Below are 27,866 nucleotides of genomic sequence, written 5' to 3' on the forward strand. Positions count from 1 at the left end.
AAAATGTATGCATATGTAGATCTGTAAATGATCCAAAATGTGTGCAAGTACACAAACAATAGTAATGGCTCGTTTCTAATGGTCAGCGTTCACAGTAAAGAAAATCACCCCGAAACAATAAGGGGGAAATTCTATGTCATTTCCATAAAATAACAAAAAACAATCCTTCCACACACTCACCCCAAAAGAGGTCAAACAACTGGAGGAGGTAGATGAAATAGTTTTACAAACAATCAAGCTGGATAGCCATTTTTCTGAACAAATACTGAACGTTACTTATGTGTCTGTGTGTATGCATGTATGTATGTGTTTGCATGTATATGTATGCAAGTAAAATGTATGTAAATGATCCAAAATGTGTGCAAGTACACAAACAATAGTAATGGCTCGTTTCTAATGATCAGCGTTCACAGTAAAGAAAATCATGCGTGTATGCAAGTACAGAAATTCTCCCAAAAGAGGTCAAACAATTGGAAGAGGTAGATGAAAAATGTAGTCTTACAAGCAATCAAGCTGGACAGCCATTTTTCTGAACAAATACTGTTACTGAACGTTACTTATGAAACAGAGGGAAAAGGATTCACCGGAGTCAGAGTCAACAGTTCACTGATGAAGTCTGTTTTTAAGGACTTGGGCCTTCTTGGAGTGTGTTACCTTCAAGCTCCATGACCACCTTTTGAAGCACTTCGAAGGTGTATTTCAGTGTACCAGGGTAGTTCAGGTTCAATGCGTAGATAAGGCCGAACAACATGGTAACAGCTAAAGCAATGTTTTCCATCTCCTGCAACACAACCTGGCCCTCGAGGACGATTCCAATGTCGTCTGGTTTATCACTGGCATCCCTTTGTTTGAAGACGTATACTCCTATAGTGGTCTCCTCAAGGGATTCTTGGATGAGGGACTCTTCTGCTGCCTGTAGACACAAAATGAAACAAACTGAGATTACAGTGTATAGTGAAGAAAAAATAAAACAAATATGCTCACTAATTTGTCTGTTATTGCTTAATATGAAATGGCTTGTGTGATGAATCAGGAACTTCCTCTTCCACACACTCCTCTTCCTGGCTATCAGGAAATGAATCGTCTAAAGGTGGAGATGCTACTGCAGTTGTTCTCGCAATACCTGGTAAAAAATCTGCTAATGTGTGAGGTGTGTCGGCGACTCTTATGAGACTTAAAGGTTCCATAAATACTGGTTTGAAAACTACAGCCAACAAACATGCATCAGACATTTTAATTTCTCTTCAGATGTGTATTGATGAGTGAAAAACTCCCTTTCATTAGCTAAACTTGCATGCACATAAGTGACAGTTTAATAAAGACAGCTCTCTTTGTGTCTGATGATCTTGTGTGGAATGCACTCTACTTTGATGTATGATTAAAGCATTGCATGTCTTAAATGTACAAGGACATTTAGTATATGTACATGGATAACGCTGGGTGCATCCAAAATGTGTGTGTTTGAGTTTGTAATGGTTAAGTAGTTCAGACCTACTTGAAACAGCTACCGAACACACTTTACACTGCCACATTCACTAGAGAAAGAGAGTCATACAAATGGAAGGTCAGCTCATTGTTCAGTAATTGTTGAAAAACATCCATCCATCATCTTCCGCTTGTCCGGGGGTCGCGGGGGCAGCAACCTAAGCAGGGAGGCCCAGACTTTCCTCTCCCCGGCCACTTCCACCAGCTCTTCCTGGGGGACCCAGAGGCGTTCCCAGGCCAGCCGAGAGACATAGTCCCTCCAGCGTGTCCTGGGTCTTCCCCAGGGCCTCTTCCCAGTGGGACGTGCCCAGAACACCTCACCAGGGAGGCGTCCAGGAGGCATCCTTATCAGATGCCCGAGCCACCTCAACTGGCCCCTCTCGACGCGGAGGAGCAGCGGTTCTACTCTGAGCCCCTCCCGGATGACCGAGCTTCTCACCTAAGGGAGAGCCCGGACACCCTGCGGAGAAAACTCATTTCGGCCTCTTGTATTCGCGATCTCGTTCTTTCGGTCACTACCCACAGTTCGTGACCATAGGTGAGGGTAGGAACGTAGATCGACTGGTAAATAGAGAGCTTCGCCTTTCGACTCAGCTCCTTCTTCACCACAACGGACCGATGCAGAGCCCGCATCACTGCGGACGCCGCACCGATCCGCCTGTCGATCTCGCGCTCCATCCTTCCCTCACTCGTGAACAAGACCCCGAGATACTTGAACTCCTCCGCTTGGGATAAGATCTCCTCCCCGACCCGGAGATTGCACTCCACCTTTTTCCGGTCGATAACCATGGCCTCAGATTTGGAGGTGCTGATTCCCATCCCAGCCGCTTCGCATTCGGTTGCGAACCGCTCCAGTGAGAGCTGGAGGTCACGGCCCGATGAAGCCAACAGGACCACATCATCTGCAAAAAGCAGTGACCCGATCCTGAGGTCCCCAAACCGGACCCCCTCAACGCCCTGGCTGCGCCTAGAAATTCTGTCCATATAAGTTATGAACAGAATCGGTGACAAAGGGCAGCCCTTGCGGAGTCCAACCCTCACCGGGATCAAGTTCGACTTACTACCGGCAATGCGGACCAAACTCTGGCACCGGTCGTACAGGGACCGAACAGCCCCGATCAGGGAGTCCGGTACCCCGTACTCCCGGAGCACCCCCCACATGAGCCCCCGAGGGACACGGTCGAACGCCTTTTCCAAATCCACAAAACATGTGTAGACTGGTTGGGCGAACTCCCATGCACCCTCCAGAACCCTGCCGAGGGTATAGAGCTGGTCCACAGTTCCACGGCCAGGACGAAAACCACATTGCTCCTCCTGAATCCAAGGTTCGACAATCCGACGGACCCTCCTCTCCAGCACCCCTGAATAGACTTTCCCAGGGAGGGAAAGCATGTTCTATACATGTTGAAAAACATGTATAGAAAAAAACTGCCATTTTAGAAAGTTTAATTATATATTATGTATTATAAATCAATTATTGTGTGTTATACTGAGAGACTAAATATTAGAAACTCTTCTCAAATAGTTTTAACAAAAAATTTACATTAGAACCTTAAAGTAGGAATTACAGCAATTATCTTACACTATTTTTTAAATATCATCACCATCAGGCAGAGAAAGTAATTAACTCTTGTTTAAACACATCCAGTAAAACAAGAAAAGCAAGTGAATAATACTCACCACTACTACAGAGCCTTTGGAACAGCACTCAAAGCATAAGTCAAATGGCCTTGGCTGGAGGATAACTACACAGTGAAAATAAATATATTTGTGGGGGGAAAAATCACAAAGTCAGGTCGGATCTCTGTGGGTGTGTATCAACTCAGGACAGAAGAATTGTAACAACTGTAAAAGAGCTGTACTTGATAATAAACTAAAACCTAGCAATAATCATATTGATAGCGGTACTGTTAGATATTACGAAATATGAAAGGAGGCTTCCACATGCTTGGGTTTTACACAGCTGACTTGTATAATCTAGCGACATCGCTAGAGTTTCGCATTGCTGAATTTCAAATATTAAAACTTTGATATTGCTGAGTTGGTGGTTTTTGTTGCCGCAGCCACGTTTCAACAAAGCCAATGTCAGAGTGGAGTTAGGCTTGAAATAGTTGGTTTGAAGCGCCAATTTGAAAAGACAAGTGGACCCGTTTTATGAATTTTCAAATACAAACCAGCTGCCGTGCACACATTACGTTAATAGGCATAAAAACCGATACAAAGATATTTAAGGAATACAGTAACGTCACTGTGTCCAATCCCGACCGCTGTAAACTACTATGTAAACTACGACACTCAGTTTCCGGTCTTTTTGCCAGAATTTTCTTTTGCTATCGCCAGCAAAGTGTAAGTAGTATTATTTTAGGCATACCAAACAATCTACGTGTAAAATTTCATGAACATATATGGACGTTTACATGTCTAAATAATATAGGAAAGTTACTTTGGCCGAAAGACCACTCTGCGACACTCGGGCGACGATTGGGCGACGATCTTTACTCTGACAAGTGTGTCTGTGTTGTCATCGTACTGCTACTATGGGTTAGCATATGAGTGTATTTCAATGCTAGCTTAACACTACTTTGTCTTGCCAATGAAAATACACGATCATGTGTGACGTGATCTGTAGTCGAGGGGAGGAAGGGATGGGGGCTAGCAAACTTTGAGAAGAGTTCAACAAAACATCCAGCAGGTGGTGGTATACAGTCAAATTGAGATTTTATCGCATAGTTTGGAGATGTTGAAGCGTGATCTTATTGTGGAGGACATAACTACGTCCCCGGATATGTTGACAGCATTGATGGTCAGTTTGGTGACCCTGGATCAAGTTAATATCCCCAGAAAAACAGCAGCGGCCAGTGTTTAGAAGTGCGGTCGGGTTTGGACAAGGGTAGCGCACGGCTAATTTACCGGCGCCAGCGTCTTTTGACTGGCTCTAGTAAAGGCTAAGCTAACTCTAAATTTTTAAACAATATTTAGCTCGAGAGGTAAGAAGTTAAAGCTTAACGTGAAATCAATAAATCAGCTGAAAACGTGATACAATTATTTTATTAATATTTGAAGTGGCATTTTATCAGAATGTTAGCTAAAAACCGGTCGGGATTGGACACAGTGACGCTACATCTGCGACGCCACAATTAGCTAGCACAACCAGTAACTAGCTTAACTAGCTAGATGACAGAAAACCTTAGCATTGACTGACATTGACTTTTACTTTATATTACATGCAAATAAAAGATTAAACGTTTTTAAACATTGCATGTAATCACTCTAGCTCTGGCTCATATGTGATAAATTTTAATTACCTTCGATGTGTGGATAGCAGCCAAAGTCGATTTAAAGTCCTTCCAACCGAGGTAGAAAATGGCGTAGCCTGAACGTTTTTCTGTCCTCGAGATTGATTTTCTGTAGCATAACCAGTGAATGACAGAACACGTTAGTATTGACTGACTGGCTTTTACTCGATATTACAAGCAAGTACAAAACTGAACTTTTTTAAACATTGCGTCTAATCACTCTACCTCTAGCTCGTATTTCATAAGTTTTAATTACCTCGATGTGTGCAGCCAACGTCCATCGAAAATTCTTCCAACTGAGAGAAAAAAATGGCAGCGCGTGCAAGCTTGTCTGTTCTCGACCAACCGTTTTCCTGTCCTCAAGCCCGCCCCCTATGGCGGGCTTTTCCATTTCTGGCTGATTAAACATAACTTTTTTGTTTCTTCTTCAAATGACTGAAACATATCGATTTTTTATTCCTCAATATTGAATGACTTTAAAAGAATTAATTATGTTTCTGAAAGAAATATAAATAAATTATGTAGTATATATGAAATGCATATTTGTAAATTGAACAACCATCGATCTTCCATTTTTTCAGTGTAGCCAAGATGGCGCCCGTTTAGGGCGAGTAGTGTCCATCGTTGTACACTGCATCTTTTGACCGTTTGCAGTGCGCCATCCGGGTTCAGTGCCCTGAATTCTGCTGGCTCTGTCAGTGTAAGCGCCCTGAGCACTGAAAGTCAGTGCTCGAAGTGCACAAGTGCTCGGTAGTAGACACAGCCTAGATGTCCCGTCCGCGTTGCCGGACAATGGAGTCGAACGTCCACACATGGCGGCCATCTGGCTACAGTCAACTCGCTCACCCATAACATTGTGTTGATGCTATGTACTTTTTAAATGACCATAACTTGCTCAATTTTCAACCGATTTTTAAACGGTTTGGTTTGTTATCAACGTCAGAGATGTCGTTATGCCACTGCAGTCAGCTCAGTTAGCAATCACGATAGTTTGTTTGCTAAGCTGTAGTGCTAACGTTACCCACCTAAGGCGATCCCTGTTTGCTTCGACAACAGAAGTGGAAACAACTAATCTAATCATTTCAAATGATATCTAGTCAATCTGTTGAAAACAGTGTTATGTAGACACAATAGAGTTATTTGTTCGTCTCCACCTTCGTTGTTTCAGTGAGTGCTGTTGGCCGTGTTGCGTCTTTGCAGCTTCACTCGTTGTAAACCAACCAATCAGCGCGCAGCTCATCTATATATTCATGAGCATGCCATAAAAGGAGAAAACCTTGTGTTTTTTCCCGGGAAAATGTCACTGGATGTATCAGAGGCATAGAACAGCACCCAGGCCATTTTCAGCCCAACCAATGTTACATACCCTATTCTGAGACCTTAAGGAACAGTGTGAAATACCCCCAAAACCCAGTCCATTACCCCTTTAAGTCAATGCAGCCAGAGGAGGACGGAAGCTAGCCGTCCTCCGGATGTACGATGGTTGTGTCAAAGACAGTGCTGTTGAGTTACCGAAGACCTTCAGTTCAATATTGTGTATTTTTATACATTTATCGGTGACATATTACTATATTTAGGATCGTTTTATCTAAAACGTGTAACTTTTTAAAATGTTCACAATTTATAATTTTAAGAAATTTCACTGAGGAGGATGATGAGTTTATATGGGAGACAGGTGTGGAGAGCGAGGCAGTGTGAGTGAGGAATCGGGGCCGGAGACCATGGCCACCCACCCCAGGGAAACACAGAAACAAAATCCCTAGGGGGCAGAGGTATATTTTAAATTTACCTTTTGCATAAAGCTTCCCCATGTGTGACTAATGTAAGATTGACTGAGATAGACAGTCGTGCACTGGATGTTGTAGGGCTGTCTTGGTTGGCACGACTCTGCAACATCGCGTGGACATCAGGGACAGTGCCTCTGGACTGGCAGACCGGGGTGGTGGTTCCCCTCTTTAAAAAGGGGGACCGGAGGGTGTGCTCCAACTTTAGGGGGATCACACTCCTCAGCCTCCCTGGGAAAGTCTATTCAGGGGTGCTGGAGAGGAGGGTCCGTCGGATTGTCGAACCTTGGATTCAGGAGGAGCAATGTGGTTTTCGTCCTGGCCGTGGAACTGTGGACCAGCTCTATACCCTCGGCAGGGTTCTGGAGGGTGCATGGGAGTTCGCCCAACCAGTCTACACATGTTTTGTGGATTTGGAAAAGGCGTTCGACCGTGTCCCTCGGGGGCTCATGTGGGGGGTGCTCCGGGAGTACGGGGTACCGGACTCCCTGATCGGGGCTGTTCGGTCCCTGTACGACCGGTGCCAGAGTTTGGTCCGCATTGCCGGTAGTAAGTCGAACTTGTTCCCGGTGAGGGTTGGATTCCGCCAGGGCTGCCCTTTGTCACCGATTCTGTTCATAACTTATATGGACAGAATTTCTAGGCGCAGCCAGGGCGTTGAGGGGGTCAGGGTCGGGTCGCTGCTTTTTGCAGATGATGTGGTCCTGTTGGCTTCATCGGGCCGTGACCTCCAGCTCTCACTGGAGCGGTTCGCAATCGAATGCGAAGCGGCTGGGATGGGAATCAGCACCTCCAAATCTGAGGCCATGGTTATCGACCGGAAAAAGGTGGAGTGCAATCTCCGGGTCGGGGAGGAGATCTTATCCCAAGCGGAGGAGTTCAAGTATCTCGGGGTCTTGTTCACGAGAGGGAAGGATGGAGCGCGAGATCGACAGGCGGATCGGTGCGGCGTCCGCAGTGATGCGGGCTCTGCATCGGTCCGTTGTGGTGAAGAAGGAGCTGAGTCGAAAGGCGAAGCTCTCTATTTACCAGTCGATCTACGTTCCTACCCTCACCTATGGTCACGAACTGTGGGTAGTGACCGAAAGAACGAGATCGCGAATACAAGAGGCCGAAATGAGTTTTCTCCGCAGGGTGTCCGGGCTCTCCCTTAGAGATAGGGTGAGAAGCTCGGTCATCCGGGAGGGGCTCAGAGTAGAACCGCTGCTCCTCCGCGTCGAGAGGGGCCAGTTGAGGTGGCTCGGGCATCTGATAAGGATGCCTCCTGGACGCCTCCCTGGTGAGGTGTTCTGGGCACGTCCCACTGGGAAGAGGCCCCAGGGAAGACCCAGGACACGCTGGAGGGACTATGTCTCTCGGCTGGCCTGGGAACGCCTCGGGGTCCCCCAGGAAGAGCTGGTGGAAGTGGCTGGGGAGAGGAAAGTCTGGGCCTCCCTGCTTAGGTTGCTGCCCCCGCGACCCGACCCCCGGACAAGCGGAAGATGATGGATGGATGGAGACAGTCGTGTAATGCATTCGTGGAAAAAAAAAAGTGGGCGAAGCAGCGACACTTGACAGCGGAAGATCAACATATTTACCCCTGCTGAAAACCTATCTGTTGGAGGAATACAATACTGAAACAGTTATATAACTAAGTAATTTGTATGCGTTTTTAAAACCTTTTAATTGAACCCCAAGGCTACTTTCATTTATCAACAACTCCGACACAGATGGCGAGCATCAGTGCAATGATTTATGTTGTCATCTACTCACTCGTTTAATAAAAGGGCTTAAATTTGTCTGCAGTTAAATTAACAAACTTCATTCCTGTGTTATAAGTTATGATTGACATACTAACACATCATTGACATAACAACAAAGCTCTTACCTCAGGCTTAGCCAGGGGAGTTAATTTCCAAATGCAAATTAAGTCAGTGTTAATATTTATACAACAGTCAAGCTTAATTAGACTATTAGACTAGACTAATGCTGGGGCTATTGTGTTTTCCAGTCAGGCTTCCAAAATGCCTGAGGTGGGAAAATATTTTATATGTACTTCATGTTAGAGGGTGTTCAGAAAATGCATTTATTTTTTATTTCTTATTACAAATAAAAAATTACCAGAGAACGAGTATGACCCATACATTGTTTTATTTCTATCATGCATGTACTCCAAGATAAACAAGTCTATTAGATTTCCATTGTCACTGGTCTTCCCAGCAGTGATACGTTTGTTAATAGTGGCTATTAATAATTATTTATGTATAATTAGCATCCGCCATTGTATCTTCCAATAAACAAATACACTACAACGCGTCTTTGTTAATGGGTGAAACAAAGTGACAATAGCCAATGAAATCAAAGATGCTAATCAAATTCAACCCCCACCACGCCCCCAAAACACGACTTGAAAACATGCCTTACTTTGCTGACAAATTAGTATTAAGTGATCCTAAAACTGTGGTTTAATATATTGAGAGACTTCTTCAAATATTTAACTTTACTACTTTGACAAAAAATGGCAACATAGCCAACAGACCTTTTTGTGTCACAATTTATAAATATTTGAGTTCCTAATGGTGTGGCAGTCCGGCAAAGAAATGCACTAAACACACTTAACATAAACCTTTTCAGGTACCTTGCTGGTCATTTATTTTGACGACAGGTCGAATTAAATGTTACACAGTTATTTGCATGACTGGTACTTCTGCATATTTTCTGAACTGGAAAATTTGGTTTCTAGGACTCATTTTGTTCCTCTCTGACTTTAATGGTGGAATATCAGACCCATTTGCTAAAATGCAAAAAAGTTACTGTAATGGAAATAAGTAGTTCTTAATAGTTTCTTCCCCGTATTCCCTCCTCTCTCTCTTTCAGGCACTAGTCTGTTACAGGAGGTAGTCTATTTAGTGAGCCAAGGGGCAGATCCGGATGAGATTGGTCTTATGAATATTGATGAGCAGCTCCCTGTTCTGGAGTACCCCCAACCTGGACTGGACATCATACAGGTAGTGTATAGTGCCTCTAGACCACTAAAGCACTGTCCTACTCATCATTCAGTTATAAACTAAGACTACCAAGCCTAGATATCACATTGAAACAAACAGTGTTGAGTAACTTTTTTTGTTTTTACTATTAAATTATTATCTAATATCTAAATTATTGAAAGGAACTCATTAGAGTACTGTTGTGTTACCAACAATGAGAACCCCTTTGTGATTCATTGCGCACGTTGGTTATATTTTCCAGGTGATGACCAATGCCTGGTGTTTGCCCAAATAGTAAAATCTTTGTCATATCAGACTAGAGATTCCTTTTTCCTCATACTTTCAGTGTTCTTTAAATGCTATTTGACAAAATTCAAGCAGGCTGTTATATGCCTTATACTCAAATTGGCTTCTGTCTAGCCACTATAGAATAAAGGCCTGATAGATGGAGTGCTGTTGAGATGGGAGTCTTTCCAGCAGGTTTCCTCCTCTTTGCAAAGGACTTCCGAAGCTCTCCAGAATCAGAATTCAGTTTATTCGCCAAGTAAGTGTTCACAAACAAGGAATTTACTGCGGTGGGCTGGTGCATACAGTTGACATATTACACATATTGAATCTTAAACTCTTGAGTGAGTGTGGTTATCCTTAAATATAAATATACAAATGTTTAAAAATTAACAACAAATTTCTGGCTGCACCAGGTCACCAGGTTGTCAGACTCATCTCCACGGTATGTTTATTGTCTGCACCTTCCTGCCACAGTAAATTCCGTGTTTGTGTAACATACATGGCAAATAAACCGAATTCAGATTCTGAGATGAGCCCAATGAGGGTGGTATCAGGGGCGTCGTTAGACCCTTTTTACTGGGGCACGTGCCCCAGTATAAATCTACGGAGACCCAGACATGACATCCCCCAAAAAAATTCCCACAAAATGCTAATGTGTGCCCACAAAATACTAATTTGTGCCCACAAAATAGTATTTTGGGGATAACGACGTAGCCTAACTATACTGCGGGCAGTTCTGCTATACATGTGTGGGGCACATAGGCTACCCAGAGCAGGCTAAAGGTGCAGTCATGATCAGAGATGATTTTATTGAATTGTATTTTAGGCTGGGAATGAGTTACAAAGACATTCTAAAAAGGCTGGTTTTGCAAGGAATCGTTATTACCGAGAGGCATTTAAACAGAATTTTGAGAGCCCGGATGCTTTACCGGCGGAGCTACGACTTAGCAATCTGTCAATAGCTGAAGTCATCCTGATAGCTATTGTTAGCTAGAATTATAATCCTTCATGCTGATCCATATTGATATTATCTTGTCAAACTGTAAACACTACTACTGCTACAATACTTATGTTTATAACCAGGGGTGTCGTTAGACCCTTTTTACTGCCCCAGTATAAATCTGCTGTGCCCCAGTAAAATCTAAAGTTTGAAAAATTAAATGCAGTATCCCAATCAAAGCAGTTTAACCCAAAGCACAAATCGATGCCCGCAGAATTTCATGTCAGCCCGCTCTTCTGAGCTTGCCAAATAGCCACTGCAGCACACACACAAAAGTCCAGGTGTTGGACTCTGCACACAAGTCAGAATTAAGGTATGGTAAGAAAACATTACAAAATTGTATTTTTTCTAAATTCTAAATGATAGGCCTATTGATCATCGTATTTTGACTAAAACATAAAAACAATATTACATCAAGCTCAAAAAACAGTATTTGCGCTCAAATTATAGGGAAAAAAATGTGCGCGCACGCATTAACTATTGATGTCCCTGCCAAAGCTGATAACAAACTTGTGTCCCGGAACTGTTGTACTATAGTGGGTTAAGCGAGGGGAGTTTCTAGAGCCTAGTAGTGCATTGTGCGAAGCAAGCTTGAAAGAAAAAAACTCTAAGTTTGGTCTCAGCTTTGGTAAGGAAACTTGTTTGTTCAGAATTTTTATTTATTTATATGTAGGTAATTGGTTCAGGTTTTATGGAGCTGTACTAGGCCTACATCATCTGTACTGGACTTCTGAGCAATGAAATCATATATGATGCATACATTTGGGCATTCCAATTTATAGCACCTTTTTACTAGCTACAAGTATAAGTGTGAATGATAAAATTCATGGGTAACATTGTCTAAACATCCCTTAAAAAACTTCAATTTAATGCAATCTTTACCAAAATGGATAATTCAACTTCTCACCTTTACAGAGATTACAAGGATAGGCATATTACTATCCAAGGGATCATATAACGTTAGGCCTAATGTCACTGTGTCCAATCCCGACCGCCGTAAACTCCCATTGTCCAAACCCGAACGGGGTTTGGACACTCAGTTTCAGGTCTTTTTGCCAGCATTTTCTTTTGCGATCACCAGCAAAGTGTAAGTAGTATTATTTTAGGCATACCAAACAATCTACGTGTCAAATTTCATGAACATATATGGACGTTTACATGTCTAAATAATATATGAAAGTTACTTTGGCCGAAAAACCACTCGGGCGACGCTTGGGCGACGATCTTTACTCTGACAAGTGTGTCTGTGTTGTCATCGTACTGCTACTATATGGGTTAGCATATGAGTGTATTTCAACGCTAGATTAACACTACTTTGTCTAGCCAATGAAAATACACGATCATGTGTGACTTGATCTGTAGTCGAGGGGAGGAAGGGTAGCCTGGTCCTAATGGGGGCTAGCAAACTTTGAGAAGAGTTCAACAAAACATCCAGCAGGTGGTGTTATACAGTCAAATTGAGATTTTATCGCATAGTTTGGAGATGTTGAAGCGTGATATCTTAATGTGGAGGACAACTAGTACTAATGGGCGGAGCTAGTTCAGGCATGGAACTCGGGCAGTGCGCGCCATATCACCCATCGCCGTGTTCTCAGCCCATAGGCTTAGCTTGATAGGCGGCGCTATAAAGTCGCACGCACACACGTCCTCGATTACCCTTGTGTTCTGCGCTGCTGCCATTGCTGGTCGCGCCCCATTCTCTGTGTTGTGTTGGCCTGTCTGTCGTTCGCGTTTCCCTGTCCGTCTCTTCGGTCCCGGACGCCGTGTGCGTGTTTTGGGGATCTGAACGAAGGTTTCGAGCTGCTTCCCGATGATTCTCCATCCGAGGAGCCCTGCACCGATGGGGTCGGTGGAATTCGGGGCGCTCAGGTTTTCTCGGTGCACTGACCTGTTGGACAGGCGTCTGATCGAGTGCGGGGTGTAGGGTTGGACGTATCGTGCAAGGACAATGCAATGTGCACGCTTCTATCGTCTACAATAATAGGGGCATTAATGCTTTGCTGCACAAGCCCGCATTCGAAGAAGCTGCCAGAGTTCGCTAGGTAGCTGCTAGCCATTGGTAGTGTTACTGTTACTAAGCCGCCCTGTTTGTCACTGCTTGACCGAGCCGAACAGAAGTGCTTGCTGTATTCGCGCCGTTTAAATTGATTGTTAGAATCGTGGAGCAGATCCAATCTACTCGCTCGCGTTTGATGACGTTCTTTCAATTCCGTGCAGCGGTATTATGAATACAGCGGAAGCACTGGAGTACATTTTAAGTAGCCTAACAATGGAGACGGCAAGCATTGTCGGTTAATAGCAGTAATAGTTTACTAGGATGCGTCCTGTAAAGGAATGAATACACAATGCTGATCCTGCTGCAATTCCATATACTACTAGTTATGTCTCTTACTTATTAGAGACGCATATAAAGTCCCATGACATGCTGTTTTGGATGCTTTATACAGGCCGTAGCGGTCCCCTAGTATTGTAGCCTATCTGCATGTTGTCTTGCGACATCATAAGAGGAACATGTTCAATTGGAGCATTGAGCTGCGTTTTCTCAAGGCAGAGAAGAATACCCTGGCCCGGTTACACCTGTAGATATACCAATGTGTACTGGCAATGCTGAACGTGTGTCTGATGTAATCAATGTGTCAGAAAATGAGTAACGATAATGATGAACGGAGAAGCTTGTGAGACTGTCCGCATGAAGCCAGCTATACTGATTGCAATAGGTATCTGCATGCTGCAGGTAGCCTGCAGGGACTGAAGTGAATACCGTCAACCCCTGCCTAGCTTCGATATTCTTATACATACCTTGATGCGTTCTCCGCGAGCCCTCTGCCTGTAAACATGTCTGTGCTGTGCCCTTTGCAGGGTGCACCGTTTCGAGTCCCGCAAGCTGCAACCGTGTCCATCAAAGCATTGGTGGCAGGTGTCCAGTTGTACATTCGGTGTGCGGATCCTTCATCATGCAGCCTTCTGGGGAGCCCGTCTCTCCGTCTTGTAATGAGCAGTGCATGGAAGCAGCGGGCTGAAAGCAGACAAACGTCTTCCTAACACTCCACCTTTACTGCACAAACTACCACTGAGACAGGGGTGCTTCGCGCTAAGTCGACACCCTGCTCGATACAGTGTTTCTCGGGTTCTGCGGTGTAAAGGTACCCCCACTGTGATGGTCCACACTAACTACCTTTTGTCCCCTCTCCTTCATGCGCCAGTACCTGCTGTACCGCCCCGGGCACTCGAGAAGGCGCTCAAGCTGAGCAGGCCTCCAAGCTGAGCAGGCGCTCAGGAAACCGAGCAGGCGCTCGAGAAGGCGCTCAAGCTGAGCAGGCGCTCAGGAAACCGAGCAGGCACTCGAGAAGGCGCTCAAGCTGAGCAGGCCTCCAAGGCCTACACATAGTATAGACTGGCAGAGTGTCTGTGTTTTGGGGATTTAACTTGTATTTTGACGCTCCTAGTTCATGTTGTTGAAAAGCTATTGACTTTTGAAATGTGTAATTTGTTGACGGTCCCTAAACGTACGCGTTGTTTAGGCAGCCAAAAGCATTGGCTAAGCGGCCGGTCGTAGCAGTGCTAAACACCGGTTAAAATAACACAATACTGGGCGTCCGAATATCTGTTGAATATCGAACTTTAAACTAACTTTACCACAGTCATCTTCGTTGTTGCTTTGTTGCCCAAAGAATTCACGAGTTAATGTTATTAACCTCAATTCAACAGGAAAAGTAACATTGCAACTCCGTATAGCCCTGCACTTTTGTAATTATTCTTAGTTATTAATAGATAATTCCTTAACACCTCATTCCTCCGGTGTGGTCTGCTGTCCGTGCCGACGATTTCTTCCTTGAGTTGAAGCCTTCTATGGTCAGTTTGCGCCTTCCTTGTGTTCAAATGAAAGCAACTTCGGTGGCAGTGTGGGGAGGGTGGATGGAGTCGTTTTCGTGCTGCATTTACTTGCATTCGGATATTAGAAATTCGCTCTCGCAAATGTCCGATGAGCCACAACTTTTCTTTGTTTTCAAAGCTGCCAACTGGGGTGGCAGCTGGGGTGGCAAGGCTATTTTTAGGGTGGCATTTGCCACCCCAAGCCACCCCGGTAGATCCGCCCCTGAGTGCGGGTGATGCGGAGAACCTGAGCAAGAACACGGTCTGTCGCACAAATCGCAATGGATTTTCTTTAATGGCTGTTGCCACCATTGTATAATTTATGGAGTGATGAAAAAGAGATATCCAAAGTGCCCTCTGTCCATCCATCCATCATCTTCCGCTTATCCGGGGGTCGGGTCGCGGTGGCAGCAACCTAAGCAGGGAGGCCCAGACTTCCCTCTCCCCGGCCACTTCCACCAGCTCTTCCTGGGGGACCCCGAGGCGTTCCCAGGCCAGCCGAGAGACATAGTCCCTCCAGCTTGTCCTGGGTCTTCCCCGGGGCCTCTTCCCAGTGGGACGTGCCCAGGACACCTCACCAGGGAGGCGTCCAGGAGGCATCCTTATCAGATGCCCGAGCCACCTCAACTGGCCCCTCTCGACGCGGAGGAGCAGCGGTTCTACTCTGAGCCCCTCCCGGATGACCGAGCTTCTCACCTATGGTCACGAACTGTGGGTAGTGACCGAAAGAACGAGATTGCGAATACAAGCGGCCGAAATGAGTTTTCTCCGCAGGGTGTCCGGGCTCTCCCTTAGAGATAAGTGCCTTCTGTAAAAACTTTAATATGTTAACAAAATGAAACAAAGATTTTCATTCTGTCTTCATCCAATGTTATGAGTTTCATTCTGGAAATGTATGCAAATTATATCATATTTTACAACTTAATGCATCATTTGTTCATTTAAACATACATTTACAGGAAACTAGTCATGAAAACAATATTTGCCTAATATTAGTTATCAACTGGGGAGGTTTCATGTTCATATGCTATCCCTATTCACTGGGGTGTCTCTCCTTAACCCCTTCTGTTGTCCTTGGGTTGCTTTGACCCATTTTCTAATCATTTCCATATCAGAAATGGGGGTTTTTCCACCAAAACATTTCAAACCAAAAAGAACAACGTGTATGGTACAATGATCTTCACAAGTTAAATACATGATCATTTCACTACTTTCATTGAATTTTGATGTTGTATTCACTTATATAGCTTTTTTCAAGAATAATAAATAGCACATTGAAATATAACTATCGTGAAAACCTCCACAAAAGACTGAAAGGCACAACAAAAAAATCTTTGGGACAAAAAGCCACAAAAAGGTATAAAAAGACAAAATCGTAGAAAAAGGTTTAACAAATACATGCTCATGTGTTCTCCCTTTCCTAGGAACACAGAAAAAGAATGTCAGTGTAACTGTAAGTTTAGGGTCATTCATTCATACATTCAGTCATGTACTACCTTCTCATATTCAGTTTTCCTATCTCAGCCTTGTTTTTTTAATGAAAAGCCTCTTGTACTCTATATCGAGCTCCATGGTTCTTTTATACAGGGCCCTCACATTGTCTGTTCCAACCTGAAACCAATAAAGAACATTGTCCCTTTGCAAGGCACACTTGGAGAAAATTGAAGGTGTCCATTTGACTACTGTGTTTCAAGGTTCATTACTTAGCTTGTGTCTTTGTCTTGGCCTTGAAGTGGAGGCCTTAGGCTCAGGGGGGATGAAGAAGTTCCTCTTCCTGCTGAGTTTAACACCATGAAAATGTGTGTTTTTGCTGAAAGCAGTTGAAACAATTGTTTTGATGGCTTGAATAGTGAAGAAGGTTTTACCAAATTTTTTAAAGAGGTATGTGCTTTAAAAACTAATTGGTGAGAAAAAGTGTTAAAACTATATCTGTCATTGTTATGCATTGCGATATTTTCTTACTGTTGAAAATGGAGAAAAAACAGTGATGAAAAGAGTATCTTATTGACTTTCATACATTTTTAAGCATTAAAAGTATGAAAGAATGAAAGACTGAGAAACAGAAAAAGGTTTGAAGATAGAAAAATGAGCAAATATAGTTGAAGATGAAGAGTATATTGCATAACAGTTATCAATATCATAGCAGACACAAGTATGTCAGCAGTATGAAGGTGAAAAAAAGTGTTGCTTTGAAACCAAAATGATGAGACAGTGTTAAAAGTATATCTGTCATTGATATGCATTGCAATATTTTCTCACGGTTGAAAAAGGAGAAAAAAGAGTGATGAAAAGGGTATCTTATTTAATTTCATCAATGTTAAAGCGTTATGTTAGAGCTCAATGCTCTTAAGACAGTCACCCCCATCACCCTGTGTGACTCCCCAGCAGTGTTGCCACAGTTACTTTGAAAAAGTAACTTAGTTATGTTACAGATTACTTGATTTTACTTTACAAGTTACTTGATTTTAAAAGTAACTAAATTAGATTACAAGTTACTTTATTAGTTACATTCAGCAGCTGCCGACAACACCTCTGCCGCCTCAACATAAAAATAGGTGCGTTCCACTTCATGCAGTGCCGGCGTTGCCTGCAGCCACTTACAGCCCGGCTGACTTGAAGCAGCCAATGGCATTCTCAACTTCAAGGCAGCCGGCTGCAGCCGGGTGTCGGCGCCACCGGTGCTGCATGAAGTCGAACACACCTATTGACAACCGGCTCTATAAGTTTGACTGTGCAGTGCTGCGACTCCAAATGTTTCTTCAAATTTGACGTTGTGTTTTTGTAGCTTGATAGCACTTTGTCGCCACCAGCAGAGTGTACAACGAACCTTGATAGTCCCATCTTTAGCTGACAAATACTTTAAAATAGTGATTGTATTTCCAACTCGAAAATGCGCATCTTTCTCCTGCTACATTGTTGTTTGTGTCGCTGAGTGGTAGGTCTATGTACGTGACGTGACCCTCGTGCTGAAAACGTGACTTAATTGTCGCATAGGCTTAACTCCCAGAGATGCAATAAGAAATCAAATATATATTTTACTATTAATGACAACGCACAGTGACTTGGACAAGTAACTTTAATCTGATTACTGGTTTGGAAATAGTAACACGTTAGATTACTCGTTACTGAAAAAAGTGGTCAGATTAGAGTAACATATTACTGGCATCACTGCTCCCCAGTCAACACTGGAGTCCTTTCGCTTCCTGGGCACTATCCTCTCCCAGGACCTCAAGTGGGAACTAAACATCAGCTCCCTCACCAAGAAAGCACAACAGTGGATGTACTTCCTACGGCAGCTGAAGAAATTCAACCTGCCAAAGACAATGATGGTGCACTTCTACACAGCCATCATTGAGTCCATCCTCACCTCTATCACCATCTGGTACAATTTTGCCACTGCCAAGGACAAGAGCAGACTGCAGCGTATCATCCGTGCTGCTGAAAAGGTGATCGGCTGCAATCTGCCTACCCTCGAGGGCCTGCACACCTCGAGGACCCTGAGGCGAGCAAGGAAGATTGTGGCCGACTCCTCCCAGCCTGGACACACTGTTTCAGCCACTCCCCTCCGGCAGAAGGCTGCGGTCCATCAGGACCAAAACCTCACGCCACACAAAGTTTCTTCCCATCCGCTGCTGGCCTCTTCAACAAGGCCAAGGACTCACACTGACTTGACCACTAATCACTTTATCTGCACAAGACACCTTGCCATATTGCACTAAGTTGCCCTATTTGTACTATAGCCATTTTATTTCATTCTAAATCTTTTACATTTGTGTCCCCTTAGTATGAGTTAGACTTGTACACTTCTTATTTAAGATTCTTATATGTTTAATGTGTGCACTTTCCTGCCACAGTAAATTCCTTGTCTGTGTGAAGTTTCTTGGCGAATAAAACCCATCCTGAAAAGTATTAATAATTGAAAGACGTAAAAACTGAAAGAAGTTGGAACAGTGAAGAGCGTTGGCCAATCGCATTGATCCTTGTTTCTTGTAACGTAGCAACTGTTGGTCATTGTCAACATTTCTAACCTAGAATCTAGGTTTCAGTATCAAGATGGAGGAGAAACTAATCATGTGTGCCTGCACACCCACTCCTGTTCAGGCACTGAATTTAAAGATGACATAAATATAATAATCCATGGTGCAGGTTTGCCGATGTTGTCGTTGTCCCTGGTGAGTTTTTTTAATACTTTTAAATTCAATCTCGTCACATTACGTGACTTTGTTGTGCAACTGCAAATGCTACTCTAACTCTGATTAAAATGCTGCTGCAAAAAGGCTGAACTATTGTGGGTAGTAGATAAGATCATGTTACATCTAGCTAGCGGATCATGTATGTCAACGTGGATCAATCCGATTGGCCAACGGTCTTCACTGTTCCAACCTTTTTCTGTTTCTACGTCTTTCAATTATTAATGCTTTTCAGAATGGGTTTTATTCGCCAAGAAACTTCACACAGACAAGGAATTTACTGTGGCAGGAAGCAAGGGAGTCAGGTGGCTGAGCGGTTAGGGAATCGGGCTCGTAATCTGAAGGTTGCCAGTTTGATTCCCGGCCGTGCCAAATGACGTTGTGTCCTTGGGCAAGGCACGTCACCCTACTTGCCCTGGTACAATTTTGCCACTGCCAAGGACAAGAGCAGACTGCAGCGTATCATCCGTGCTGCTGAGAAGGTGATCGGCTGCAATCTGCCTACCCTCCCTGTACTTACTGTAAGTCGCTCTGGATAAGAGCGTCTGCTAAATGACTAAATGTAAAATGTAAATGTAAAGTATTTGTACAGAACACCAGACATCCCAACCTGCAGAGACTCATTTCCGGGAGGTAGCTCCCCCCCCCCCATGACGCAATCCGGACGCATGATGTACCCCCTCAACCTGCACGCGCGATATGCACCTATCTCTACCAGAAATGACCATTAGACATTTAGAGAAAAGAAAATTATTTGCTGGAGTTTCAAAAGGCCTGAATGCAAAAGTACTGGCAGTTGGAAGGTACTGCTGTGAAAGGTATTTTTGAAAGGACCTGGAGCAAGAAGAAGGCAAAAAACAGAAGAAAAGAAGAGAAAAAATGCAAAACAATAAGGGCAAAAATTCAGAAAGATGAGCTGCAGGAAAATGTGAAAATTTAGCAGAAAACCAGTTGCTGAAGTCTGGGTTGAACAAATTTGAAGATAAAAGAACAACACTGGAATGACATGAACTTGCTGGAAAAATGTAGCAACCGTTGGTCATTGGCAACAGACTGGCAACATTTCTAACCTAGAATCTAGATTTCAGGTTCAAGGTGGAGGAGAAACTAATCATGTGTGCCTGCACACCCAGCCCTGTTCAGACACTTAATTTAAGATGACATAAAAATAAAAACTTTTAAATTCAATCACGTCACATTACGTGACTTTGTTGGTTGTGCAACTGCAAAAGCTACTTGAACTCAGATTGAAATGCTGCTGCAAAAAAAGCTGAACTACAGTATTGTGGGTATTAAATAAGATCATGCTACATCTAACCAGCGGATCATTTCTTGCAATCAGTCTATCTATACTAAGGGTACATAAAGTAGCAGTACTAAGTGGGATTAGAATAGAGTTAAATATACAATCAAATAAAATATAAGTTGCCGTAAATTACAATATAAAAATACAAATATTACAAAAAATACAAATGTACAAGATACCATTATTGTAATGCAGTGCAAAAAGCAGTGTGTTTTAAGCAAGAAGTCATTAGAGTCAGTGTGGTCCCTTGGCCTTGTTGAAGAGGCCAACAGCGGAAGGGAAGAAACTGTTTTTGTGGCGTGAGGTATTGGTCCTGATGGACCGCAGCCTTCTGCCGGAGGGGAGTGACTGAAACAGGGAGTGTCCAGGGTGGGAGGAGTCGGCCACAATCTTCCTCGCTCGCCTCAGGGTCCTCGAGGTGTGCAGGTCCTCGAGGGTAGGCAGATTGCAGCCAATCACCTTCTCAGCAGTGCGGATGATACGCTGCAGTCTGCTCTTGTCCTTGGCAGTGGCAGCAGCGTACCAGATGGTGATGGAGGAGGTGAGGATGGACTCAATGATGGCTGAGTAGAAGTGCACCAACCAGAATGAATGATGCAAACTCTTGTGGCGAGTAAAAAGATCTACAGTTAATAAAAAATGATTCCAGATCAGGAGAACAGTGCTGCAGAATCACTGTCACATCTTCACACCAGCCACTGTTAATGTAAAAACAAATACTACCGCCTTTCGTTTTGCCAGAGAGCACAGGGTCACGATCCGCTCTCAGCAGTTTGAAACCTGCTAGCTGTAGCGCAGAGTCTGGGATCAGTTCACTCAGCCATGTCTCCGTAAAGCACAAAACGGAAGATGAATGAAAGTCTCTGTTTTTCCACACCAGTAGCTGAAGTTCATCCAGTTTGTTGCTCAGTGAACGCACGTTGGAGAGAAATATCCCCGGTAACGCTGTGCGTGCCCCACGCCGACGGAGTCGCACCAGAGCACCGGCTCGTTTGCCTCTCCTACGGCGCTTCGCTGCTAGGACAAAGCCGAGGGTGGCTTTGACTATAATTCCCACTAATTCTGCCGCTGGAAGCAGAAAAGTGGGAAATAAATCCACAGGAGTTGTAGTCCTGATGTTTAGAAGTACTTCTCTAGTTAGAGAACCCGGAAATCTTGGCAGAACACTGAATTAACAGACAAAACAAGACAAAAAAGAGCGCACCTAACGACCGAGGCAGCCATCATCGGTGCCATCTTGGATGAAAAAAAAAAAACACAAGTGTGTCAAAGTGGTATTTGTAGAGACTGTATTAACCCTCGTGCTGCCTTCGGGTCACATGACCCAAAGGTTCATAACGAACCATCGTTGTGTTTACCCAATTTTACCCAATACAAAAACAAATAAAAATAATTTTATTTTAACCATTGCAATGTGGGGGGTCTGAGACAGCCCGACAGTTAAAAGAAAATGCTTCACTTTGTTTTTGTATGAGGTAAATTTGTCGCAATACGACGGTGGGTAACAATAACTGATGGGTCAGAATGACCCGAAGATAACACAAGGGTTAACACCGTAGGCATGAACAATGCATGCATCGTCATCGTCGTCCATCTGACTTTAGCCGAAGCGAAGCTAGAGAGAGGATGCATTGGGAGATTTACTATAATAAGCTAGATACTGCTTCAAATTGAAAACGGAGAATGTATTTGAGTAAAGACAAGTTACTTAACATCTGTGTTTAATATCGTCAATTAAAAGTAAAAACTTTCCAGTTACGAAGTGTTTGTTCGTACGATTAACGCCAGCTGCAGCAAACACTTACCCCAGCCCCGGTTTGGCTGTTCGTGACGGTCAGCTATGACCGTCTTGAGCCTCGATTTTTGCAGATTTCTGTGAAACTTGCTCAAATAAAAACGATCTAGCTAGATTATGTACACTTTAAGCTCAATGTACATACCTTGTTTGGCCAATTTGGTCGATTGTGGAAAAGAAGTCGAACCATTTTTAGTTATGGAGAGCCATCGCGCTAGCTCGACTATAGGAGAGAATAACCGAAATTTAGCTAGAATCCACACCTCAAACAAGTTAACCTAGACGCAAAACTATACGTCCAATCCAAAAAATAAGGATGTTTTCCGAGACCCGAGACTCTGCCAAAACCATAGATATCCTTTATATGTCTGTGCTGTCAGAAATACAACTTTTGGCAGTTTCGAAAACGTGTACCCAATTCTGCTTTCATGGTGCGTGTCTGTTTGGTTGCCACAGTGATGGCGCAGCTGTGATAGCTAACGAGCCAGGCAGAGAGAAAAACGAACATTTACCTGGCATCCACACCTCAAACAAGTAAACCTAGACGCAAAACTGTATGTCCAATCCAAAATATAAGGATATTTTCCGAGACCCAAGACTCTGCCGAAACCAGAGATATTCTTTATATGTCTGTGCAGTCAGAAATACGACTCTACCTGCAGTTTCAAAAACGTGTTCCTTTTGCTTTCCTGGTGCGTGTTTGTTTGGTTGCCACGGCGATGGAGCAGCTGTGATCGCTAACGAGCTAGGCAGAGAAAAACTAACATTTACCTATCATCCACACCTCAAACAAGTTGACCTAGACACAAAACTACACGTCCAATCAATAAAATGAGGATATTTTCCGAGACCCAAGACTCTGCCGAAACTAGAGATGTCCTTTATATGTATGTGCTGTCAGAAATATGTCTCTACCGGCAGTTTCGAAATCGTCTTCCTTCCTGCTTTCTCTGACGGATTTTACCCACCTCTCCATTGAAGTTAGTGAGAGAATTTGAAAGGCTGCTCTCGCTTCAAGGCCCATAGCTGAAAATCTGTAAATGTGAGCTCTTGCAAAGTGGTATTTTTACAGACTGTATTAACACCGTAGGCGTGAATAATGCATGCATAGTGATTGTCGTCCATCTGTAGCCGAAGCTAAGCTAGAGAGAGGATGCAATGGGAGATTTTCTACAGTAAGCCATATCTACTGCTTCAAATTGAAAACGGAGACCAGCTTTTGATTAAAGACAAGTTCCTTAACCTCTGTTGTCAATATCGCCAATAAATAGTAAATACTCTTCAGTTACGAAGCATTTGTTTGTAGCTAGCTAGGTAACGAATATTATGTCTGGAAAAACGTAGCTAGCTATGTGACCTGGTTTCGCCGTATGATGACAGTAGTAGCGTCACTAGAATGGCCATAACAAAAGATCATATTTCAAATCTGTCTGCTGTTCTACATTGCCCACACAATTCAACTCTAACATGGCCTGTATCTTGTATCGAAAGTGCTCGAAAATTAGTTTGTCTAATGTATGGTGGACTGAGAACATATTTGTTAGTCAAAGCAGAGCGAGCGGATGTCGTGGGAGAATTCCAATTTGGTCGATTGTGGAAAAAAAGTCGAACCGTTTTTAGTTATGGAGAGCCATCGCGCTACCTGGATTATACGAGAGAATAACAGAAATGTAGCTAGCGAGCCAGGCAGAGAGAAAAACGAACATTTACCTAGCATCCACACCTCAAACAAGTAAACCTAGACGCAAAACTGTATGTCCAATCCAAAATATAAGGATATTTTCCGAGACCCAAGACTCTGCCGAAACCAGAGATATTCTTTTTATGTCTGTGCAGTCAGAAATACGACTCTAGCTGCAGTTTCAAAAACGTGTTCCTTTTGCTTTCCTGGTGCGTGTTTGTTTGGTTGCCACGGCGATGGAGCAGCTGTGATCGCTAACGAGCTAGGCAGAGAGAAAAACGAACATTTACCTATCATCCACACCTCAAACAAGTTGACCTAGACACAAAACTACACGTCCAATCAATAAAATGAGGATATTTTCCGAGACCCAAGACTCTGCCGAAACTAGAGATGTCCTTTATATGTATGTCTGTGCAGTCAGAAATACGACTCTACCTGCAGTTTCAAAAACGTGTTCCTTTTGCTTTCCTGGTGCGTGTTTGTTTGGTTGCCACGGCGATGGAGCAGCTGTGATCGCTAACGAGCTAGGCAGAGAGAAAAACGAACATTTACCTATCATCCACACCTCAAACAAGTTGACCTAGACACAAAACTACACGTCCAATCAATAAAATGAGGATATTTTCCGAGACCCAAGACTCTGCCGAAACTAGAGATGTCCTTTATATGTATGTCTGTGCAGTCAGAAATACGACTCTACCTGCAGTTTCGAAAACGTGTTCCTTTTGCTTTCCTGGTGCGTGTTTGTTTGTTTGGTTGCCACGGTGATGGCGCAGCTGTGATGGCTAGCTAGGCAGAGAGAAAAACGAACATTTACCTAGTATCCACACCTCAAACAAGTTGACCTAGACGCAAAACTATACGTCCAATCCAAAAAATAAGGATAGTTTCCGAGACCCAAGACTCTGCCGAAACCAGAGATGTCATTTATATTTCTGTGCGGTCAGAAATACGACTCTACCGGCAGTTTCAAAATCTTGTTATTTTGGCTTTCTCTGACGACTTTGTCACCAGATTTGCATTGGTCTCTATGGGGCGAGAGTTGGACTTTGTCTCGCTTTCGTGGGGCTCTGAACAAATGTGTACGTCTGTTGTATTCAACAGACAACTGTCTACGACCAGCACAAAATTAGCTATCTATTGATCCAAAAATGAAGCATGAAGAGTGAAAATTGTGGCAATGCTGGCAAACTAGAAATATTTTTTCAACAACATCCGAAGCTGCCCTCCACTCTAAGCGTTTCAGTCTGCACTCTAGGGTTTCACGTACACAACCATGTAAATCTCAGAAACGGCTTGAAAAAGTCATGAAACATAATCAGTGATATTGAATAAAGTTGAATAGGAATTTCATACTTCTGTTTCAGTTGTAATCTTTATTTGTTTTCATAGAAGATGCACGGGTTAAAGACGTTAACAGTAGTCTTTTAGCTTTGTTAGCCATCGATTGTTCTTTGCGTGCATGTTTGAACCTACAAAGAAAAACCTTTTATCATGCATCGATTTCTGATCCCCAAACCATCTACTGCAACTGCAACAAGGGATATTAAACTCATACTCCAGAGCAGGCAGAGCGTGCTGGTCCTAGTGGAAGCACTTCCCTGTCTCTCGGTACCAACATTACTGCTGCTGTGTGTGAAGGCGAGCATGGTTTGAATGACAGACATCCAATACAGCTTGTTCTGCAAACGTACCCCATGCGCATTTTCAGCCAAGGTCCTAGGCATCGCTCTCAAACTTGGTTAGAGAACTCAGCCAAGCTACATGCATGTTCCTGCTTCCCCTGTCGACAATTTGGAGCCAGAAATGATAAAGACATCACCTTCATAGACAAGGTTTTTACCAATTGGAAAACGGCGGCGGTTTATTTTACATAGAGCTCAAAACAATTTTGCGCTCAAATGAATGCCCAAAAATTTCGCCACAGTGGCAATGAAGATTAGGTTAGTAGTCAGATAGTTTCACCTATTGAAAGACTTTTGATTTAAGTAAGGGGAGTGCCGAACATGTTCTGTCACCGTTTGACTTCCTAAACAGCTGTGTACTGTAGATGTTTTTGTAGTGTGTCTTGCATAGGCTACAGCGTTGCAGTGAGCAACACTGGTTTGAAACCACAGGTAATGATAATTTCACCAACAAATCGTTTACTTGTAATGTAAAAATCCTACAACGAAAATGTATTTGTGAGGAATGTTTATTTTAACGATTGAAAACAGATGCATCATAGACCACTGTAGTATGTGTTGCCCGGGCAACAGAGGCTAATGTCATGCTAATGCTTCAGTGAAATAGTAGACTACCGTTTCCGAAAGTAGATGTGGGCCTACTTCCTCAACAATATCAGCTAATATTGTACATTACATTTCACAATGTTGTGTGAAGTGTTTCACATCGCAAAGTAAAATGAGTAAATAGTTATCACCCTGGCCTCTTTGCTTGTGGCGTTTCTGCAGCTGCCTTGCAGTAAAGCTATAGTTAGCCTAGCTATCCCCAAAGTTAACAGATGTGAAACGAATGTTCTGCTACAGGTAGTCACGCGTGTTTTCGTGACGTTAGTAATGTCAGTGACTGTGGCTAGCAAATTAGCCACCCTTAGCTTCACTTTTCACCATAAAAACGTAACTTGAGCCTAAACCATGCAACGGAACGTAAATAAAAATACAAGCAACTCAATTGCTACCAAGACGAAACTTTTGACACCTAGGTTGTCTATTTAGTCCAAATATTGACGAAGATTTAGGGGTGGGAAAATAATTAATAATAATATGTGAGAGAACAAAGGTTGTGCCCTTGCCGAAGGCAAAGCACACCCAATTATAAGAAAAGGTAGAAACACTTGAGGTGGCTGCGCCGCTTTGCGGCTTGGCCACCAATAAGTAGGCTATACATTTTAATATGAAATATCAGTTGTAAAAATTTCATTAAAAAATGACAACCGACGCAAGCAAGCACACCCTACAATTTCCCCAGAAATTGTACCCTCTATAGCAGGGCTCTTCAATAGGCGGCCCGCGGGCCGAATCCGGCCCCCGAGCAGCTTTGGACTGGCCCCCGGAGTGTGGTCCGGTAACCTCATTCAGTTTGTGACTATGACAAAAAAAAAAAAATCACTTGTGACCAGGGCCGGACTTACCATTGGGCTTGACTGGGCTCCAGCCCATGGGCCCCGTCCTGGAGGGAGCCCCGCCCGTTTACGTGCAGCGGAGGACTGAGCTATTAGCCAGAAAGCTAAGTTATGCTAGCAAGATTCATAGACAAGAACATTGTGTACGGTTGACAAACCGTAAATATGATTTGACATTATGTTTGACAAGAAGACTAGCTAGCTAACAAGCCATGTCATTGTCCCCAAATCAATATCAAGGTTTTCATGAACAAGGTATCGGCCATATACTAGTACTAGGCTACAGTACGGACGCAGCATGTGTAGCGGGTTGAATAGCAAATGGATGTGAGATGATTGCATCAAAGTTGACATATTCTCCAAACAGTCATTATAATTTCACAGTATGTTTAACAACAAGACTAGCCAGCAATCTAGCCATGTCATTGTCCCCAAATCAAGATTTTTATGTGTTGGCCGCAGCATGTCTGAAGTAGAGCTAGGTTGACTAACGAGGTGAATCGAATGGGATGTGAGATGAGCGGTTACGTGACACTGACTGACACAGTAAATTCAGAAAAGTAACATTTTCCAAATAGGTTAAAAGAAATATTGAAGTCACTCATTGTTGTAATTATATGTTAGCTTGGTAAAGATTCTCAAAATTGTAAACGGAGGTTTTGACTGCGTGACTGCGTCCCTGATGTTATTGTTACTTATTTCAGACACTTTGTACAGGCTCATACCAAGGAAACATGTTCTTTGCTCATACAAAGTAGCCAGCTCAATAATTTAGAACGGTGAACAGTTTTGCTGGAACTACTTGGCTGATTGGCTGCAGCCAATCAGTATCGAGTATTCGCCCAGACCATGGTATAATAACTTAAAAAAATGTTTTGTCATTGGGGAACATTTAGTCATTGAATCGTTAATTCAGGAGATTTGTTCAAAAATGCTGATTCATCCATGAAACAAGTGAAGTATTTGAGTAGTTGAATCATGCATTCAAACCAAGTTTTTAAAAATAATTCAGATTAATTAATTAATTAACATTTTAAATAGACTTCAGCAATTCACATAAATAATCTTATTTTGT

At 43.3% G+C, this 27,866-nt stretch overlaps 1 protein-coding gene across 2 annotated transcripts in view; it reads left to right on the forward strand.

The window, feature by feature from the left end:
• Positions 1–27,866, forward strand: part of sult4a1 (sulfotransferase family 4A, member 1) — a 175,766-nt gene that overhangs the window by 34,598 nt on the left and 113,302 nt on the right. For both annotated transcript variants that reach the window (XM_067254646.1, XM_067254647.1), the window contains exon 2: positions 9,422–9,552. In XM_067254646.1, coding sequence (XP_067110747.1) covers positions 9,422–9,552 — 131 coding nt within the window. The remainder of the gene's footprint in view (positions 1–9,421; positions 9,553–27,866) is intronic.

Source organism: Osmerus mordax, chromosome 17, assembly GCF_038355195.1.
Source record: "Osmerus mordax isolate fOsmMor3 chromosome 17, fOsmMor3.pri, whole genome shotgun sequence".
NCBI lineage: Eukaryota > Metazoa > Chordata > Actinopteri > Osmeriformes > Osmeridae > Osmerus > Osmerus mordax.